The sequence below is a fragment of the Notechis scutatus genome, chromosome 1 (assembly GCF_049901735.1).
Source record: "Notechis scutatus isolate UNSWTSFEM ecotype Mainland chromosome 1, rNotScu1.2, whole genome shotgun sequence".
NCBI lineage: Eukaryota > Metazoa > Chordata > Lepidosauria > Squamata > Elapidae > Notechis > Notechis scutatus.
In genome coordinates this window covers 251,339,394-251,361,918 of record NC_142009.1, presented here as the reverse complement: position 1 = coordinate 251,361,918, position 22,525 = coordinate 251,339,394, and the positions used below count along the sequence as shown (strand labels likewise).

The window sequence follows — 22,525 nt, the reverse complement described above, 5'->3', positions numbered from 1 at the left end:
AGGTCTGCATCATGGATGACTTTGTTCTACTTCAGTTATATCAGTATCAGAAAGCTCTGTATAAAGCTTTTGAAGACTGACTTCAAAGCCTGGGTTCTTGAAAGAAAATGCTGTTGAGATCAATGTATGTCCAAAAATAAAATTAGTTTCAGGGGCATATGACAGTATTCCATTCCTACCTATTGTTTGGTGTAAGATAACAGGTCTAATTCTATCTTGTACTTGTTCAACATAAACTGCAGTTTTTTATTTCGATAAGGTAAAAACTGCCATCATTTAATTAGATCTTTAGATTCTTCTAACAATACTATGGAATTTTTCCCTGATTGGAATAAAATTCCCATGTCCAGTGTCAAACAGTAAGGGTAAATGATTATGACGGACATTCAGGGAACTGTAAATGACCTGCTATTTATATCTCATGATATGTGTTTATATTTTTAAAGAAACTGTATCATAAGACAAATGTTAAGAATGTCAAAATTATTTCATATTTCCTTAAAAATACATATGAATCAAAGCCAATTAGCCCAATGCCCCCTTCTCACAAACATGTGGAATAAAACCAATTATCTTGGAAAAAAGCCAATTAAAATTAAACTGATAATCTTAATATCCAAACTTCTAATAATCTTTGGATAATTACTTTTCACACAAAGATGTTTTTAAGGTAAACTGTGAAATATTGTCCATCTATCATTCTTACAAGCAGCAACAATATTCTCAATGCTTTGTTATCTTTAAATGCTATCTGTATTTTATGCTAACAAGTAATCATTGTGATACTAAACATGTTTATAATGCATGTCTTTACAGTTACTTTTAATGTTCTTAAGAACAAATTCCTAACGAACTCTTTTATTTGCACTTCATGACAGAGAATAGATTAAAAACTTTACTGAGTTGCTACATCTTTATTGAGAGTAGAATTATATACATGATATGAAGGACAAAGTTTTTAAGTTTTGCAATCACTACAATGAATTTGATTATCAGTTAGAAAATAGTGGAGTATAATGTAAAAATTATGCATAATTGTATTATATGGACAAGCATACTAATTCTCAGATGGGAGTTATATGCAATATTAGCAAAGCAATAGCACTTAGACTTATATACCACTTCATAGTACTTTACAGCACTATAAGGGAATAAACAGCTGCTTGTAAAAGTCTTAGGTCTTTTCACATAATGTTTATTTATTCAAGATAAGTTATATGACATTGTAAAGGTTACTATTCTGTTTGTACATTTTTGGCTGTCAGGTGTTGAAAAATGACATCAGTGATATCCGTGGTGATAATGATAATGACTGATGTTTTTGATAGTAAATAAGGAGTGGGCTTCAAATTTGAGTCTCAACTTAAATTTCTGTTTGAAAAGTCCAGTTATTTACATAGGAACAGTATTATTCTTCATGAAATTAATGTTGCAGTAGGTACACATTTTGTGTTTGATTATTATTATTCTTTTCCCACATAATTATATTAAGCATATATAATTAAAATGAATAAACTGAAGCATTGAATTAAATAATTTTCATTCCATGAATAAACTAGTGCAAGCCCTAGGAACAGTAGCATACACCTTAAAAATCCAGAAGAATTTGACAGTTTCCTAGGAAAAATGGTAAAATATTTTGATTTGAATGTACTTTAGTTGCTATTTGTTTTTGAAGTCTGCATATTATCTTTAGATTGTCCATCCTACTCTATTTTCCCCAATATAAAAATGTCATAATATACCTTCTCTTTTGCAAATTCAGATGGATCTATAAAAATTTATAAAAACAAGAAACTAGAGCTTCCTTTTTAACACTCAACTGAGTCTGCAGTTCATTTTCTGAAAAACAACAAACTTGTCATATTATTCTTTGATAAAACTCTCTTTTTCCTGGGTCAGCAAATTTCAAAAATCAAATGCCTCCTTAATGAAAGTGGTTTGTTCATTATTACTTATAATGGATTATTTAATACTTCTAGTACATCCCCCCAAATAATAAAATATCCACATTGATCATAATTTAAGAATATTGTATACTTATTTTCAGGTCCCTTAAAATTTGTAATTGCTAACAAAAATGTCCAGTTGTTTGACAGTCATGCTATGTGGGCAGTATGCTTACAATGAAACTTTACATAAAAATGCAAATACTATGATAGAATAGAATCTGAGATTATACAGTCCAGAAAGGGGGGGGGGGTTCTTTCACGGGTTTAAAAATATGTTGTAAATTAACATGCAAAACATTATCTAAATATTTCATTCAGATCAATCTAAATTATAGCAATGATGCATTTGTAAGGAACAGGCTAAGTCATATAATTATGATAAACATAATTAATTGGAATTTTAAAAATATATTACTGTTAATTCAGTCAAAATGTCCCTTTTAGAACAAATGTAACCATGTAAAAATTCAAAGCTGATCATCTGTTATTTCTTGTATACTAAATTGGTAAACATTATCAAATTAAAAAACACTGCCAAACTGATTTAATGATCAACATTTAATGATCAACTATATTGATTTTTTTTTCAGTTTAGCATTCTGTGTACTAATTTATAATTAACTTTTACTCACTTTAAAAAACAATAATGTATCATATTATTAATGCATTTTATTGTAATGCAGTACATTTTATTAGTATTATACCCAAACTTAATATTATTTATATTTAAGATGAACAATGTATTTACTAAAACTGCATTAAAATAAATATTAAGCAAATACTTTCCTTTCTTATGTCTGTATTCCATTTTCTATAACTTGATTAAGTATGAGAAATACACACATAATATGATTAAGTAGAGAAATACATACACAATCTCTCTCTCTTATACACACACACATACACACACACAACTTTTTGAAAACAAACCCTTATGTACCTCATGACATTTTCACATTAAAAAACAATTTTTAAATATATTGGCTAATATTTTAAATTAGATGGAGTTAGTCACAATCTTATGCCATTTGCTATGTTCTATTACAACTTTGTATACTTTCCAAAATTGGTATTATTTTTCAATCTTCTGGAATAGTTTTAAAGTGGGAGGGGGATATATGTGGTGGAAATATTCATTCTGTTTTTGAATACCATTCCATAATAAGAATCAACAGAATTTAAGCCAGATTATAAAATTCCAATATTATTCAAAATCATTTTGTACTTCAAAATTTTAAAACATATAATTAATGTTAGCTTATGAGATGATTCCAAATTACTAGAAAATAGTTATGTAATTTATTATCATTAAATAGAAAAGCTCTTTTTCCCCTCAGTACTTGGTATGATGCAGCATCATTTTTATTTATATTTTAAAAGAAACATGTTTAAAACAATTTCAATAAAACCATAAAATGATAATGGGCTTATACTGGAATGACTTATCTAATTAACATTGCATTTTGAAATCAGGTTTAAGTAGTAGATATTTTAATGGAGAAAAGATACAGATAAATTGGTGCTGCTGACAATGGCATAAACCAAATCATACTATCTTTCAAATTATCATATATGACTGAATTTCCTCCTTTTGCTCTTAATTCATCTGTAGCACATTAGACAAGGTAATAATTTATGATAATCATATGAAAATATACAATTAATATTCATCACCTCTAGTTTCTCATCACTTTAGATAATCAGTAATGCAGAGTGAAAATGCTGTCAGATTTCTAATTGCTTTGTAATGGGCCTGAAATAGGGAAATCATTAAAGACAAACAATCTGTCACTTGTTTGTTATTTTAACTATCTATCACTAAAAAAGAAACTCAGAAATTGCTAATGAGCTACAGATGATTTCACTGAATGTGCCCTGAAATTTATTTTAAACAATACTGTATTTGCCTAAGCAGTTCTCTAGACACAAGGTATACAAGTGTATGGACTTCAAAAATTAGCATTACAGTACATTGCTTGATCTAATTGTACTAGTTACACCTAGTACTAAACACATTTAATTTGTACTGTAAATCAGTACAATACTGATGGTACAGTACCAATTTTCAGTGGGGATCTCATTCCATATGACATCTGTAATGTCTGAGATCTATGTATTCAGAAGCTTGCAATTTACCTAAAGAGAAGGAACTGCTTCCTATGCCACTATGCAACTTATATTCACCAAATATTCCCTTCTTAAAACAGAGATTCTGAAATCTGAAAATATTGTAATAAAATAATACCATAACATATCTATGGAGATTCTTTAATATTTACTGATATTTTGTATCCCATTTCTTGTAAACTAGCAGATTCAAAAAGGGCAAATAACCATAGATATGAAGTTAGGGAAGACTTCACATTTACTCCTCCCCAACTTAATTATAAAAAGAAAATTGGTAGTAGACACATAGAAGAATATCAGCTAAATGTTCTGGGAAAGGCATTTCTCATGTACAAATAATACAGAGAAGAATTGTTGCAATGGAAAAACTTCAGGAGCAGTAAAAGTCATGATGGCCAGAAGGAAAAAAAACATGGAATAAGGCATGAGGCAGAAGAAATTTAATAGCGTATTAGCATATTAAGCATATTAAGCTGCATTTAAGATTGCTCTGTAAAATATTTAAAACATTGCCTACTTCATTTTCAAGAGCTATATTTTATGCAAACTCTTTAAAAGACATGAAAGTGAAACTGAGACAGGAATTAGTAAACCTTTAGAGAAGAATATTTGCAGATTTAGAGTACAGCACTTCCATACAACTATTAGCTTTATGGCTCTTACTTTCTGTAGAAATTTATGCAATAGAACTAAGTGCAAGGCAAGAGAGGTGACTACCCTTCCGATTGCTTTTGAATAGGGGAAGGACCATGGCAAGCTGCTACAGCCTTAGAAGGAGGCTAAGGATAGGTACTGCTTGTATCTATTCTTGTATCTATTCTGCCCCTATTGAATTTGCTTGGATTTACTGTTGAATCCTTTGGCTTTAATGTCAGTTATCTAATAATAAAGTCATTATTTATGCTACAAATTTTCAGAGTTTTAGTCACAAATTGATTTATGTGGACCTCACTTCATATTTAAGAGGTCCGTAAAGATAAGTGCACTAGTATGCCTATCATCCTATCATAGATACCGTGTTTCTCATATAATAAGGCGGTCTTTTTTTTGAGCCCTGAAAAATGGCTAGGCCGTAGATATGGCTGATGTTGACCTCGATATTGGGGTTATAGATGTGCAACAAAAGACTTCCTAACGAAGCCCCCACCATTCCCCCATTTGATGTTTTAATATAGGCCTTAATTTTGGGGGAGGGCTTAATTTCATTTCATGCCTATAAAACATGCTGGACTTCCTAGAGGCCATATTGACAGATAGATAGATAGATAGATAGATAGATAGATAGATAGATAGATAGATAGATAGATAGATAGATAGATAGATATAGATAGATAGATAGACAGACAGACAGACAGACAGACAGACAGAGATAGATAGATAGATAGATAGATAGATAGATAGATAGATAGATAGATAGATAGATAGATAGATAGATAGATAGATAGATAGATAGATAGATAGATAGATAGAAATAGATATAGATATATAGAGTTGGCAGATTTACAGCAAGAGAACTAAGTTAAGGATTAAAGAAGTGGCAGAGAAAAGCAGAACAAACAATCTGACTGCTTATTTCATTCAAAAATTAATGACTTGAACTCATACAAAGTTAACTAATAAAGATATTAAAGATGCTGAACAGGTTTACTCTTCTCGGAACATTCAGAAACCGAGAAACATTTTGGTTAGATTTATGAATTCAAATATAAAAGACAAAATTATAAGAAAAACAGTGTACGGTGAACTGGAGGAGATTAAATGGGACAGTGAGAGAATATTATTTTTCAAAGATTTCAGTATAGCTACATTATTGCAAGAAAGGAATTAACAGAAAAACTTATGCAGAATGAAATTCAAATCAAATGGGATTTTCCTTTCATGTTAATTGTTTTTGTGTCACAAGGACAAATTATTCAGCTTTGAAATGCAGAGTTTTTTGGCAGAACTCCCTAACAAGAGGTGAAGGAAGCTATCTGTGTCCTGGAATGTGGAAAACAGGCTCAACTACACAATAGATAGATAAGCACACTGCACCAAACTGCAAAGTAACAGAAATTATATTGACTGTTCCACTCTTTTTGAATCTTCAGGTTTAGACCAAAGGGGAAAAGGAGGGAGTTAAATAAATAAAGGAAAAGAACTATATAAAGTAATAATAATGTAGGTAAAATTGTAGCTAAGCAATTACTGTAATTAAAACTGGGAGACTGGTGAGGGGGAGAAGGAGCCTCAGTAGTTCTCTTCCTCTTAAACCATATATATGTCCTTAAAAAGACTTTGTGATTTTTTTTCACTGGCGCTCTGAGTGGGACTGGAGGGCAGGGAAGTTGGGTGTGGTGGTACGGTTTAATCTGGGGATGGGGTGAGGTAAGGGATAGGGGAGGGAGATCACTAAAGGGAGAAGAGAGACTGGGAAGAGGATATCTATGTAGTAAACAGAATACTAACTTTTTATATATGATTATTATAATACCAGGCAGTATGTTGATATATTTTGTGAGTAATCAGCTTTAAAAAAATGTCCTAGATGTGTAATAATTTTTATTGCATAAAGAAATTATATTTTTACAAGTGCAGGTAATCAGTAAATAATGTAAAATCATTTATCTAAATGTTATATTCTAATAAGAGGAAAAGGATTCTTAATTAAATTAAATCAGTTAAAACAGAGGTCCCCAGACATTTGGAATTGGACCTTGCAAGCAGCTGGCTGACGCACATGGAGCTCAACTTGCACAAGCAGTGGGCTGGTGCGCATGTGCACAGGTCACTTTCGCAAGCAGCGGGCCAGTTCCCCTCTCCCCCTGGCCAGGCTGCCAAGCTGTAAAGATTGGGGACTGCTGATTTAAACTATATGTAGTTATGTTACAAGAAATATATATAACAAATAAGTCAGATGAAAGGTACTATAATGGATAATTTTCTAATAAATCAAGGGGAATAACCTTATTTTTAAAGTTGGTATACATTTCCAGGTTCAAAAGATTTAAAAGATAGGTATGATAGTTATTTTTGTATAGAAGGAAAATTTGAGAATAAAACATTAACTCTAGCATCTATATACACTCCAAATTGGGATCAGATCAGTTCCTACAAAAGATTATGAATCAAAAAGAGTAACAACTTGGATGGCATATATTCTTTATAGACTGAAAGATTTTTTATAACAATATAAATAGTAAACCTCTAAATAACATTCAGATAGAGCAACAAATAGGTGATAAGCTACCATGGTTTTTTTGGCATCAACTTAAATTTCTTCTGGGCAATAGAAATATTAGAGCTTTATACAACTTTGAGAATATAATACTTCATTATTTAGTACAATCAAAAAGGATAACTTCACACATGTATAGGTTACTACTGCAATTAAAAATCCATCATATGGATTAATTAAAGTTTGGGATACAGTTCTTGGTAATTTGAGACAGAAGACAAATTGGCAGCAATTATAGAACCACATGTTTGTGGTTCTGGTGCAGCTGACCACATGGAGTTGCGGGGGGAGAGTTTATACCTTCTCTTGGGCTTTGCACTTGAGCTTTCTGTTCCTGTGCAAGAATATGTATCCTATTGGCTGTTGTCAGATTCCCATGGGGCCATGTAGGGGTTGTACAGGGGTCATGGCTGGCTCTATAGGCAAGGTACAAATCCTAGGTGTTTGTCTGAGCTAGGTTTGGTTGAAAGTTTCTGAGGGTGAGGCAATGATGGGGTGTTGGCAATTCCTATTGTGGCTGAGGGCTAATCCTATCTCTGTTGGATCTTGCGTGCAGGTATTTGCTTATGGATAGTGCTACCTATCTCTTTGACATCTGCTGTAGGCTATTAAGGAAGTGGGGAACACTTTCTCCCTCTAAAGAAACATGTTTCTCCATTTCTCATCCAGGAAAATATAATATTCTGCCTTTTTAATATTTCTCAAAATATTTTATTCTTCTAGGAGAGGGGTGGGTGCTAACTTTCTGCAATAAGTTTTGTCATGTATTGTGTATGTTTAATATCAGCAACTGATTCAGCCTTTTGCATGGCAGAATCTAGAAATTAGTCACTGGAGCTGGGACCATTCTTGAAATTAATTTAAAATATTTTGATTTTCATCGCTAAGGATTTTTAAAACCAGAGTTTATAAATTTATTTTATTTGAATGTTACAAGCTGCCTCTTTCCATTGATAATGTCATATAAAATGTTGATATTATTAAATAAGATAGCCAGTTATTCTAAGTCTAAGTTTGGAATGGTGGTTAAGGCATCATGCTAGAAACTGGGAGACCATGTGTTCTAGTCCCATTTTAGCCATGAAACCAGCTGGGTGACCTTGGGTCAGTCATTCTCATTTAGCCTTAGGAAACAGGCAATAGTAAACCACTTCTGAAAAATCTTACACAAAAAACCCTGCATGGATTTATCTAGAAAATCACTGGCTGGATAATTCCAAGATACTTACATGGAGGGGGGGGAGAAAACACACACAGACACACACACACACACACACACAAATGCTACCATATAACAGTGGGGGATTAATTTTTTTTTACTACCGGTTCTGTGGGCATGGCTTGGTGGGCATGGATACTGTAAAATCTGCATTCCTACCCCACTCCAGGGGAAGGATACTGCAAAATTTCCATTCCCTCCCCACTCCTGGCAGAAGGTTACCACAAAATTCCCATTCCCTCCCCACTCCTGGGAGAAAGTTACTGCATAATCCCATTCCCTCCCCACCCCACTAACCTGCTTTCCAGGTCTGTTCTCCTGTGCAGGGCAACAAAAGAAGACCCAGCCGATCAGCTAAGACCCAGGAGGCAGAGAATAGATGGGGGCGGGACCAGTCAGAGGTGGTATTTGCCAGTTGTCTGAACTACTCAAAATTTCCGCTACCAGTTCTCCAGAACTGGTCAGAACCTGCTGAATACCACCTCTGCCATATAAATAAAAGATCAGGTACTACAGATATGAAAAGTTAACCATATACAAATAGTACAGCACATCAGATTGATCAATTCTTTATTTATAAACTTATAGTTTAGTCCTGTAAAAAGTGCAATAAGTCTACAGAGCATCCAGTTCTTTGTTTAGTGATAATACTTATATCTCTAAAAGTGGGGGGTGGGAGTTTGCCAGAAGGATATAACTTTATCACATAATCCTCTTAAATGAAAGAATGACTGTTTTTTTTGATACTTGTGGGCCAACAATGTATAATCTTCCACTGCATTTCTGGCCCTGAAACTGAAATGAATCTATGTGGTTTCTGTTCATCAATAAATCGACCCTCTTTCTAATCAGCCTCCAAATTCCATTTTGTCTCCAGTGCCTTTCTTAGAACTGAACCAGATAGATATTTCTTCCCACTACAAAAGGGGCAATAGCTGAAGGACCGTGCATATTTTATTGCCATTTAACATATTTGACATGCTTTCCCTAGTCTACTAGTTACTTAAATTATTACCTTTTTTCTCCAATTAATTATGTTTCTTAAAGGCATATCACCCCAGCTTGCTTTGCCTGGACTACTGGGAGAGGGCTGCAAAACCATTAAGACATCATCCCTCTTTGAGACCCTATCAGGTCCTCAAGTCTCAGGAGAGACCTTTCCGTCAATAGGAAAACAGTCTCTCCTCAAGGTCTTCAGATCTCCAATGGATCCAGATGAAAGTCATCTTCAAAACAGCACCTCTTGAACAAGATATGAGCAGGTAATAAATCAGCTCAGTTCAATTCTTGAAGGGATCTGACAGATGAGGTTACACTAGCTGTGTAAATAAATTAAATGGAAATATCCTTGCACCCAATGAAATCCTTTTCAAAATATTTATCTAACAAGAATTGTCTTCTGAAAATAAAGAAACATTATCAGCTTTGTTTGTAACACAACAAGTGACTATTTGGCACATTTCTTTTTAACGTTACGGAGACTAGTATTTTCCTTTCAAATTATATCTCACATTTTTCACTTTTCAGACACATAAAGGCACCGCAATAGAAACATTGATTTCAGTTTTTAATGTGTTAGCCAGGTGTACTCCTACATAGCAGAGTGAAGCACTTCCTTAGTAACAAATCAGCCCAATGGTCCAGAACAAGCTTTTCCCCATCAACCTCTTTTTCATTTTGAAAAATGGAAAACTAAAGCTCACATTTTGGAGCATTAAATTGCTCTAAAATATAGAAAAATTGCTCTAACATATATTTAAGACACCTGGAAGAAAATATATTCAGCCCTCACCCTTTGCAAAGGCTTCAACACAGTTGCTGTATTTTCAACTTCACAACAACAGACTACTGAAATAAGATTGCATAGATAAAAGTTTAAAATATCAGATAGATGGACAGTACTAACCATACCAAGATTACATTCTGGTTGTACAGATACACTACCAGAATAAAGGCCTGGAATAAGCCCTCCTCTGCTCACTATCTACAGGGAAAAATATGATGTGTGTGTTCTCTTTCTCCTGTATAGCTGCCCAAATTTTAGTGAGACTAAGATAAGATATGATGAAAATCCTGAATATCTGAGAAAAGCAGGATGCTATATATTTTTGGGTTGGGACTTCAATTGTGCCAAGAAAAGACTGCATCCATGAGCAGGTAAGGAAAGAAAACCTTCCTTGGCAGTATCTTGAGAAAAGCTACTGGGAAGTTCAAGCTTTTGCAGTTAATGAAAGTCTTATTTGACATAGATGAAAACTTGAATAATGCAAAGAAATAAAACAGTCACTTACTATCGGTTGCAGCGGCATGCCTGTTCTGAATGGTTTTTGGTTGCTATGGTGACAGCGTCTCTCTCTAGCTGGATTCGCGTTCCTGTGAGTGCAGTCAGTCTTTGGGGCCTGGTAGCAAACAGCAACCGTAGCTGGAATGTTCCTAGCAACAGTACAGCAAGAAATGATTTAAAACTGTGTCTGCTTAGCACTTTTCCCCGTTTGACAGCATCATCTGCAAAGCTGCACTATAATCCAGTTTGGTGGATTATAAAAGTTATTTATAATCAATTGCTGCTCCAGTCCATTCATAGTAGCCTCCTCCTGCAGGCTTTTTGTGACATCTGGTTATGTTGTTACATCATAAAATGCCTCTTCTCAGGTACTAGGATTTTTTTTTTCATTTGTTTTGTTGGTTATGGAGTATCTGGTAGAAATCAGTGTTATTAGAAGTTGGAGAAAATACATGTATTTGCAATCATTTCAGTATTCTTCTCATTCTCATTTCTGTCAATATTAGCTCCAAAACCACTTTTGTTTTCCAAAGCGGATGAAGAAAAGCAGTACTTCTTGAGTTCTCTATATAATTTCCCTTGCTTGTATGAAATATGTTATACCCATTAATTTTCAAAAAGAAATCTCTTTAATAAGGTATCTTGGACTGTACAAAATATGACATGCCAAATATATTTATGTTCCTTGCTGTAGTAAAACTGCTAATATAATCAGTAATAGCTTTTGGGGTAATTCCCTCTAGAACTAATTGGGCCTGAATAACTATTCCACAATGAGAAATTTGTCACCTATAGACCATTGATAATTATGGCATGCCAGGTCCTTAAGAATGTTACGTTACAGAGATGCACATAGACAACTGCAAGAATGTATGAAATTGTTGTGTAATGGTTTCTAACTTACATTTTACTCTAGGATATTTCAAGAATTCTCAAGAATGCAACAACCTTTTTGAGAACAAATAAAATCCCCTATTTGGGGTAATGGCATAATATGTTACCTCTGTTTCCCTTAAGCTCCTGGCAGCTTAAGGGAAAGTGGACATAATAGAACTTTAAGAACATAGGCACTGATCTTGCAGCAAACATATATGTTTGGAATCACTGAGTGGTAAAATAAAATTATCTTCTACTTCTGAATAAAGGTTCACTACATCCTTACTATGTAAACCAGTGTTGATGATCACCAATTTCTGTGAATGAAATCAGATTATGATATTAAATAAATGAGAGGTCCTTGGCTACATATATTCTTCTTTATTGGTATAAATAAATCTCCATCATTTACAAACTTGCTTGGTATATAAAATCATAACTCTGCTACCTTTAGCAGCTCTTGCAGTATTTACTCATTTCTCTGCCACACAAATGAACATATGATAGTATAACTACAGGATTCACTGTATAAACTCAGTGCAAGTTAAACCAGTGTTACAGGACCACTGTCACACATCCCTGCAAGACAACGTAATAGGAGAATGTTATTCTACAGTGACAGAAAATCAGGAGTCTGGTACCACATTTTTTTCACAAATAAAATTTTATTAAAAGACATTGACTTTCATAAGTTGCAACTCACCTCATCAGATTTTTCGAATGGCTAGGCCAGGGGTCCCAAAACTTGGCAACTTTAAGACTTGTGGACTTCCACAAGTCTTACAGTTGCCAAGTTTGGAGACCTCTGGGCTAGACTGATGTAAGATTTAAAATGGGGTGAGGTGGGGAAGAAGGGAGGAAGATAGGTTGCATCTGTTGAGACTTTCTGAGATTGCTTGAAATCTTTTGATGCAAGTTGAATAAAGATAAAGCCTTAACATTTGTCAGTCCGAAAAGTTGTACTGGTTTCTTGACGTCTCTGCAAACTAAACAAGATTTGGCAATGTCATCTCTCAAATCTCAGCCTCTTTAATCAGGGCTGGAAGCATGAAATGACAGGTTGTATAGCTCTACCTGAGGGTCATATAAAATCCCAAGCCTCTAACACATCGTTCTTTGCGATGTTTAAATCAGTGGTTCACAGCAGTCAAGAGTTTGCCATATAAAAACCACCAATTTCATTAAAAATCCCAATCTCATGACTGCTACATTTACAGCAATATAAAATCATTAATCTCATGGAAAATCCGCCTTAGTGGTAGTAAAACACACAGACAGACACATAGAGTCCTTCCCCGCGCCTCTGAACCTACCCGCGTTCTTCCCAGATCCTCAGCACAAAATACTCCTTTCCCCGCATAAAGACCGCTAAGCTTATCGTAGTAGGCTATCCTTGCTGGCCACGCCTCTCCTCCTTCCTGCACCAATCAGGCGGGTGTGGGGGCAGGACCACCTTGCGAGAGAGCGCTGCCGGAAGTATCGCCTCGTTCTGCTTGATGCTGGTCTTTTTTTTTTTTTTTTTGCTGCTGGAGCCCCCCAAAAGGGGGACCATTTCGGGATTCCCCTCCCCCCGATCCAGGCCATAGAGAGCGGGTGTACAGTGAAAGGCGGACTGGACGTTTGGTCACCCGGAAGAAGAGGTATGGTGGCCACGTTTGGCGTTTTAAACTACGATAGAGACTGACTTGTATCTCTAGAAAGGGCTTAATTCTCCTTTACTTCTTGTTCCTTTCGGTATGAGGAAGCGGCGAACTTTCCGGGCAGAAAATATAATGTGCATTTATATATACCATAATGCAGAATCCTAGATTCCGCCTTCAATAGCTACTTTCCAGAGTTTCAAGTCATCGGCGTACCTATTCGTCAAAATTTGCAAAAGCCTCGCTTCCTTATCTCAATAAAAGCTTTGCTTCCAGTCCCTCCTCACCACCGCCGACCAAATCATTTCTTTAAATTAATACACCGGAGCTTTTGCAATAGATCTGACTCAAAAAATATGCACGTATATAATGAGGCCTGTTTAGAGTTGCATCACAGTTTGTATCACACACGCACCCTGACGTTGTACTTTCTAAACCATCTCTGTGTTGGGTGTTTTATTAATATGAAAGAAATCATGCCCTAGCAGAACAAACTAGCCCTAGTGTCTAAAAATCAAGAATCTAAATCTAAAAACCTGAAGCTAAAAAAGTTTCGCAAATGTGACATGAATAGCTACATAAATTGAAATAAGATTGTTTCTTATGATATTAATAAGTCTACATTTCCAGGTATTCTTTTTATATAACTTTTTCCTGCACTCTTTTCTTCTATAAACCACTACAATGCTTTTTTCTAATTTCACTTCCAAACTTGCACATCATTCAAACATATTTCTTCCATCCCAAAATCCTGAAACGCTTAATAAATGTTGATGGGATGATCTATCCCTGAGTAAAACTTTGAAAACTCTTGAATTAGGAACTACAACTCTTGAATTAGGAACCACAGTGTTTGCCCCTTGTCTTAAATGTGAATCTCAGAATCTTAGATACTTTTCCATTCCCTTGTTAAAAAATTCCTCTGCAAGTTAATTTCCTGTTATGATATGTGGCCTTGACCTCTCTGCTTAACAGAATAGTAGCTGATTGCCTGTGATATTCCAAGTTGTATGTATGCACATGGGATGTACACAATTCATATTAGTTTAAGAAAAAATATTTGGCTAGATAATTTTTTATTGTGCTGGGGTAAACAAAAATGTAACAAAATGTAGCATTGTCTTGATTACAGTAGACAGCTATCAAGTACTTTTAGGGAATCTAAAAGTACAGCGGATAGATATAATTACACTTGTCCATTCTGTAATAGCCATACTAGTAGTTGTTGATAACACATTTCATTACGTCTCAGGTTCTAGTACAGTATAACAATGAAAATTTTTCTTAGTCTGCATTTTACATCTATACCAATAGCTTTTTTTGTCTTGATTGGCTGGCAACATTGTGTTTCCTGTATTGGAGGCTTTTAGTGCGGCTTGGCTCCGAGTAAACGGACGGCTATCATTTATCAAAAAAGCTACAAAACAGACAGAAGATATTAGAAACGCCAATCAAGCAGAACACAGCAAACTCCAAGACCAATAAACACAGACCAAGACTCCCAACCAATCAGGATGACGAAAAAACCATTCTGGCACAGCAGTAGGCTAGCCCCAAATTTAAAACTGAAACAGCTGTGAAAGTCTGACTCACAGACGAACACAATACAGAAGCCTGATGATGGCAGATGAGATTCTGCCGAAACGGTGCTACAACTTTAAAAGCACAACTATAATGACGTGGGAAAATACCCGAACAAAGCTGAATACCATACATACATACATACATACATACATACATACATACATACATACATACATACACAAACTAGTATGTTTCACTCATATGGGCTTCGTATCCTCTTGGAAATTTCAAAGTCGACTTGAGACTGAAAAGAACTGTATTAAATCTTTGCCTTTCTCAGCCTTGGTTCATAGCTTCAGGAATTCTAACCCTTATATTAAAACAACCAACTTTTTTTTCTGCTAGCAAAGGGAGAGTCTAGAAGCCCATTTTTCAGCCTCCTGCAGAGGGTTCCCTCAAGCCTCCAGGAGGGCGAAAATGGCCTCAAACGAACCGAAAATCATGTGGGAGGCGCGCACATGCACAGTGCAGGTAAGGGAGGTGTTGTGTGCGCAGGGGAGCCAGGGTGCATTGCATCGTAGGTGCTAGCATGCACATGCGCTATTGCGCGTGCACATGCTTTTGGCACACCGCAACAAAAAGGTTCGCCATTGCTGGTCTAGAGTAATCATATTCTGTACACAACTCAATGTATGCATCTCTCCCTTGTGGAAATATATATTGGCAGTGATATTAAGTATAATTGTCCCAATTACGTGTAATTGTCATTCATGGATATGAAGGCTTGAAATGTTTTGTGTTCTTGAAACATTCTGAATTTAATATTGTTTTGTTGGTTTGAAAACACATTTGGGGTTTAAAACACTTGTGTAATAGTATGTGGGAATGACCTTGAGGGAGGAGAAGAAGAGATACTACCTAGGAAACAAAAATAGAGAAGCAATTGCTTAACCAGCAAAGAAAAAAAAACTTTAAAAAGATCCGCCTAACACATTGGACTGTTGTGACAAAGTGACAATGGGAGATTTGTATTTTCAGACTTGCAAGATTTTGTTTAATGTAGCTTTATAATAAAGTAGAATAAGCTCATGTGATTGTGTTTCCTGTTTGGATTATCTGGGAGAGCTGACAAAAAGCCAGAATTAGCTATTTCAAATTTTAGAACATTTCTAATGTATACGTACACCAGACCTCAGTTTTGTCATATATCACTGTCAGATCCAGGTTCCATAGAACTAGGAATCACAACACCAACTTTTCTTTCTGGACTTCAGATTGCCACCAGTTTCTCTGCATGAAGTAAAATAATACTTAGAATGTATGAAAGTACTCTCTGGGTTCCAAGGTTGAATTGCTAAGTTATATACAGGTAGTCCTTGTTTACCGACTGCTCATTCAGCAACTATACACAATGGTTCTGAAAAACCTGTGATACAATGTCCCCATTGTCATGGGATTATGATTTAGGTGATTAGCAACCAGAGTAATGGTACATTTATGATGGCTGCAGGATCTTGTGATCTCAAGATCACCATTTTCAACTTTCACAGATGTTTTTTGACAAGCAAAATGGAGAAGACACAACTCGCGGTCATATAACATGCTTAACGACTGCGAATGATTTGTTTAATGTAGCAGGAACTGACAGCATAGATGGACACATGATGTTTCACTCTGCAATCTCATCACTTAGCAATGAAGTTGCTGGTCCCAATTACAGTCAATGAGGACAACTATTTTTTTTGCTATAACTGTTTATTGAATGCAGATGTTACTAATTCTGGAATACAAGATGACATAAAGTTCCAATTCTCTATTAGTGTGTTTTAGTGGGAAGTAGTCTTAGATAAATTGTATCTATGGAAATGATGTGACAAAAATAGCTGAAATTCATGGTTTGGATGGAGTTGAAAGTTCAGTGGTTAATTTGGGTCCCACAAGATGGTGTTCTGATTAAACTCTGTGTGTTTTTAGGGGAGATAATAGCAGTTTCTTAAGTCTTATGTGATTCTAATTATGTGATTCTAAGGACTTTTCAAACTCTTTTCTTATCTCTAAGTGGACTTTGCAAAAGTGGACTTTTTTAGCAATTGGGATAAGCACTGTTAAATGGAGGAAGTGGCTTCCAAGAGCTTTCATTGCATTGGAGTTCTGGATATTTGTTCTTCAAGAGTTCAGTTCCTTGTGTAATTGTCTCCCTGGTCCCAGTGGCTAATGAGATGCTGTCACGATTGCTTCACATTCAAAGCCTTTTTTCTTTCTTTGCCATTCATTAATGTAATGAGCTGTTAGCCACTGCCTGACATGAATTGTATTATGTATTTTACTACTTCAAGTCCTTGGGATTGTCTTTTTCCCCAGTATAGTTGATTAAAAGTCAGCACTTTTGCATGTTGGTATTTTTCTCTCCATTTTTAATCTTAAAACTAGTTTTATAAGAGTTTATTTTTAAAGGCAGCATACAAAATGTACTAAACAAAGCTGCAGTCCTTTTTATGCTTTCTATGGGGTAAATCAATGGGATTAATACTTTGTAATATACACCATCTTGAGTGTTTATTCAAAGAAATTTTTTCAATAGCTGGAATCCAAAGCACTGGCTTTAGACACTTCTAATGCTAGTCTACTTGAAAGTGTCTATCAGTTTTGAAGTACCTTCCCTTTTAAAAATCCTATTCAGGGTTATTGTAGCAAAAAATCAAATAAAAAGCTCCTTTGAGCACAAGAAATCAGTTACATAACTTTATTGAATCATGGCAAAACTACTTAGGAATTTTTTTTCTAAAATCTCCTTTTATTTTACTCAAAATATTTCAGCATTAATTTTTAGCTTTTGCTGGCTTAAAGTCATGGTTATAAAATAATTGTTTACCTTTTGTGAAATCTGTTTTTAATTTTATTTATTTATTTTGGCCTGCACAATATTTTTGTCAATTTAATGGGTATGTTTTCTGTTACTTTAACCTTAGTGTGCTTGTAATACTGTTCCTACTATTTCTCTTCCTAATTTCAGTTATAAGCATTCTCCATAGTAGTTTAGCATATTGTTCATAAGATGGCAATTACAATTCCGACATACCCTTATAGGAAAAACTGCAGCTGTTGGTTTTCAGAATATGTATAGAAGAATATATCTGTTGGGGAAAAATTAATCCCTCCCTTTGTAGTAATTTGACCCTTCTGTTCATTTAAAATGTCAGAAATACCTTGCTTAATTTTTTGAGTCATGCTTGGAAACATTAGTTTTTTTCATCATTTTAAATTAACACTTACTTTTGTTCTAATAATTAAACAGAAAACTGGAAATACCTAATCATGCAATGGCTTTTGAAGACATACCAAAAAAGGACTGGTATAGCATCCTGGGTGCAGAACCTTGTGATAGTTTAAAAGAATTGAAAAGGAAATATCAAAGGCTAATATTGTTGGTAAGTAAATTTTATGTCTTTGAAAGACAAAGTAATTCATTTACAAATACTTGATTGATAACTATCATATAAACAGAACAGATATAGCAGGTATTGGTTATATTATACACATATCTATCTTACTAATTGAAACTGAATATTATTTCTCCCTCCAACCTCCAGGAAAACCATGATATTCTATAACTTTCTCTACATTCTAAAAATGTACAAGAAATTAATTGCTATTTTTTTTTAATCATGTGAAATGAAAATTAGAGGAAAGAACTATGTTCAGACTTATAAATAATTCTTTGTCTTAATTAAAGAAAATGCCTGACCTTTCTTTCTGAATTGTGGCAGCATGAAATGAATCAATCAGTGTTTGTGACTTTACAATTTGCTACCATGGAAGCAATTATAATGTCACTAGTACTAGATTGGCATCACTGGATAAATTAAGCATAAGACACTGACTGAAAAACAAATGAATCCCCCCCCCCATTCCTAAAAGTGTATTGTTCAACTGCAATAATATGATTAAAAAACAAGTACGTAAAGTTTTCTTAAGTGTGCCATCTATTTGTACAATCTATATCAATGAAATGTGAGTTTTTGTATTTATTCAGTATAAAGTATACCACTATATCATAGCATAGATTGATTTATATGTTGCTGTAAAGTTGGACAGACTAAGTTATGGGAGTGAAGTTTTGCAAGTTTTGCACTACAGGCTTGCATGGTTCTGTCATATCTGAAGATACAACTTTATAATTCATTGCTGTAAGGTGTTTTCATCTAAAATTGCTTATGGGCATTAAATATTACAATTGCCACTAAATCTATGAAACTGTTCTATTTCTTCAATACTTCAAGATAAATACTTCAAAAGTATTTATTTACCTTTTTCTGCCCTATTGTTAGATAGCTACAATCCCATCATAAAATAAAAGCCTCTACAGACTTGACAGCTTTCCTAAGTCCAGCTGAACATAAAGTTTAGCTCAGAATGCTTGGAATTAAATTATTTGCTCTATAGAGATCAATTAAATTACATAATACGGTATGAAGAAAACATGCTGCTCCTCCTAGAAGTTAATTTTCAACTTTTTTTTCTGAAGAAAGTATTGAAAACAATTATACATGCATTTAAATTAGTTCCTCTGATACCACAAATAACTTGTAGTAATCAACAGAATAGAAATATTGAAAAACTAGGGTATATTTGGGAATAGTTTGTAAAATATGAATTTTCAGGTTTTTTTTTACAAATTTAAAAGGATAATCTCTTTTGAATGAACAAAAATAACAGCCCAGTGAGAATGGACCATATTCAGTGTCTTAAAAAATCTGAGGAAGACCTGAGGAACAGGTAGGAGAAACTTTGGGGGAAAAAAGGAGTTTACATGCTTGTTCAGTAAGCTTGCATAATATACCTACTAGAGTATTCTAAATGGTGCATTGATTTGGAGCACCTGTCATAAAGTATCTCTAGCACATTTAATTTTTCAGTCTGTTCATAGTATTCAAAATTACATATAAATACAGTGCTTGTTGTGTGATGGATTGCAAGTATTTCTTGGCAAACAGTTGTTGCCAAGAAATAATTTGAACCAATAAACTGGAAATCTGCAGCCATGTTATTTAACCTATAGCAATACACATACACACAATTACTTTTAATGTACACTGAATATAATATATATTAATATACTTATTAGTAGGTGATGGTATATTTATCTCTTGGTGGTATAATTCAGAGGCACTTAATGTTTGGTTTTGAATAGTTTGAATCAACTACTACTTCTGTGTATTTCCTGTATATATTTTTTCATTCTCACATTCCATATAATTCCATAGGAATACAAATCTAATATTTGTTGAAAAGACAAGGCCACTTATATGGGGTAGAAGATCAGCTTCCTTAGGGAAAAATGAAGTATACACCATGCTTACATTCATAGATGCATTTGGGATTTGAATACTTTGCATGTCTATAATAGATAGAGGAATTGCATCCTGTAATGTAGAATATGTAAAAATGTTTATGCTATATATTCAGAATGAGAGAAACTTATTTTTACAAAATAGCCAAGGAGAAAGTAAAAAGTAGGTTATCCCAAACAAGGGATTGGCTAGGCCTAGAAATAGGGCATTCTACACAGTAACATTTTTGTAGTTCCCATTTGCCAATATATGAAGTTATTAAGAGATCATGGCATTTTTATGTATAAAATTTATTATTTGCTTTTATATCCTAGCTTTTTTTTTGAGACTTCAGTGAAGAGTACATAGGTGTCTTCCCCTCATTCTCACCACACAGCAATAATTCTTTGAAAGAGGCTGGAGTATGGCAGAATTAATGGCTCAAAGTTACCCATTGGTTTCCTATTAATTGGAGGCTTGAGCCTGTCTTGTACAATATGTTAATTGAACTTACAGGTACATGCATGAATATTTAAGAATAGATACTGAGAAGGGAACATGATTTAGATATTAAAAACTACATTTGAAGTTACAATTGCATCTGTTTACTTTTTTCTTTCTTGATAATTCCCATCTTTTTCTAAGCAAGTGGCTGTTAAAATTTAAATTGCTGTAATGGCCAGTTCTGAAATTACAAAGTCAGAGTACTTGAGTCCTCCTAAAACCAGGGGTCTATCTGACAGCCGGATTGTTGTTCAAGTTGATAGCCTGTCTGTTTGAAAGTAATAGACAGGCAGAGTTTAGGGGGGTAAAATCACATGTCCAAGTATCTTATCACAGCTGGTGGATCTAAATTTAAGTCTGTAAATGCTTCTACTAGTTAATGCCATGGAGCATCTCTTATAAGTTTAATAGAGTTTTAATATTCATGTTCTTCAATTGTGATTCTTCAGGTTATGCAGTTTAAATAATTAGTGCTTACCTATGACTGGGTTTATGATTATAAGAAGTAGAGCTGAGGAACAGGTAAGGAGAAACTTTGGGGGAAAAAGGAGTTTACATGCTTGTTCAGTAGGCTTGTATAATATATCTACTAGAGCAGGGGTCGCCAACCTTTTGGACCTCAGGGACCACCAAACTCATAATTTTAGATCCCAGCGACCACTAACCGGTTCTGTGGGCGTGACCTAATTTGTGGGTGTGGTTTGGTGGTCATGTGACTGGCTGAGCATGGCTTGTATGTAAATATTATAAATATTTATATAAATATTGATTTTTTTATAAAAAAAGAGCAACTTTTACCCAAAATCAGGCAGGCAGATTGAGTTACGCACAGAATCACAGATTCATTCAGAGATCTATCTATCTGCCATTAGCTAACTCAGTCTGTCACATAAAATTTGCTTGCAAGCAAACTCACAAAATTAACTCACAACACCATGCATGTAAATATTGAATTTTTTATTTAAAAAAAGAGCAACTTTTACCCAAAATCAGGCAAAGCAGGCAGGCAGATTGAGTTGCTCACAGAATCATTCAGTGATCTATCTATCTGCCATCAGCTAGCTCAGTCTCTCAAATTGCTTGCCGTTGAGTCTGCACTGAATTTGCTTGCAAGCAAACCTTCAGTCCTAAGGGAGGTTTGGCTGTGCTGAGCCAAAGAACTAAAGACTAGCTAGAAAGCAAGAAATCCAACCATTTCCTGCTTCCTAGCTAATCTAAATCTCCCGGCACTGCAGAACAGATGATGGTTGGAAAAAGGAAAAATAGCAATTTAGCAGGCAAGTTTACCGGGTAAGGAGTGAGTGGGCGGGGAGGGTTCCTGCGGGCCATGTGGGTTGCACAGTTTTGTGTTTATGTGCAGCCTGGATTAATTACTTTGTGGGGATGCTCTGGGGGTGAGATTTCTCGGTGGTCCACCAAAATTTTCTCACGGCCCACCAGTTGGCAACCTCTGTACTAGAGTATTCTAAATGGTGCATTGATTTGGAGCACCTGTCATGAAGTATCTCTAGCACATTTAATTTTTCAATCTGTTCATAGTATTCAAAATTACATATAAATACAGTGCTTGTTGTGTGATGGATTGCAAGTATCTCTTGGCAAACAGTTGTTGCCAAGAAATAATTTGAACCAATAAACTGGAAATCTGCAGCCATGTTATTTAATCTATAACAATACACATGCAGATAATTACTTTTAATGTACACTGTATATAATATATATTAATATACTTCTTAGTAGATGATGGTATACTTATCTCTTGGTGGTATAATTCAGATCACTTAATTTTTGGTTTTGAATAGTTTGAATCAACTACTACTTCTGTGTATTACCTGTATATATATTTTCATTC

General features: G+C 34.6%; 2 protein-coding genes across 2 annotated transcripts in view; one reads left to right on the top strand and one right to left on the bottom strand.

The window, feature by feature from the left end:
• The window catches only part of DCDC1 (doublecortin domain containing 1), a 314,173-nt gene extending 303,228 nt beyond the window's left edge, over positions 1-10,945 (bottom strand). Inside the window, exon 1 of the mRNA XM_087951066.1 lies at positions 10,807-10,945. Within this exon, the coding sequence (XP_087807192.1) occupies positions 10,807-10,824 (18 nt within the window). The 5' untranslated portion in view covers positions 10,825-10,945. The remainder of the gene's footprint in view (positions 1-10,806) is intronic.
• Positions 10,946-13,091: 2,146 nt separating this feature from the next.
• Positions 13,092-22,525, top strand: part of DNAJC24 (DnaJ heat shock protein family (Hsp40) member C24) — a 34,306-nt gene continuing 24,872 nt past the window's right edge. Inside the window, exons 1-2 of the mRNA XM_026664790.2 lie at positions 13,092-13,315; positions 18,135-18,267. Coding sequence (XP_026520575.1) covers positions 18,160-18,267 — 108 coding nt within the window. The 5' untranslated portion in view covers positions 13,092-13,315; positions 18,135-18,159. The remainder of the gene's footprint in view (positions 13,316-18,134; positions 18,268-22,525) is intronic.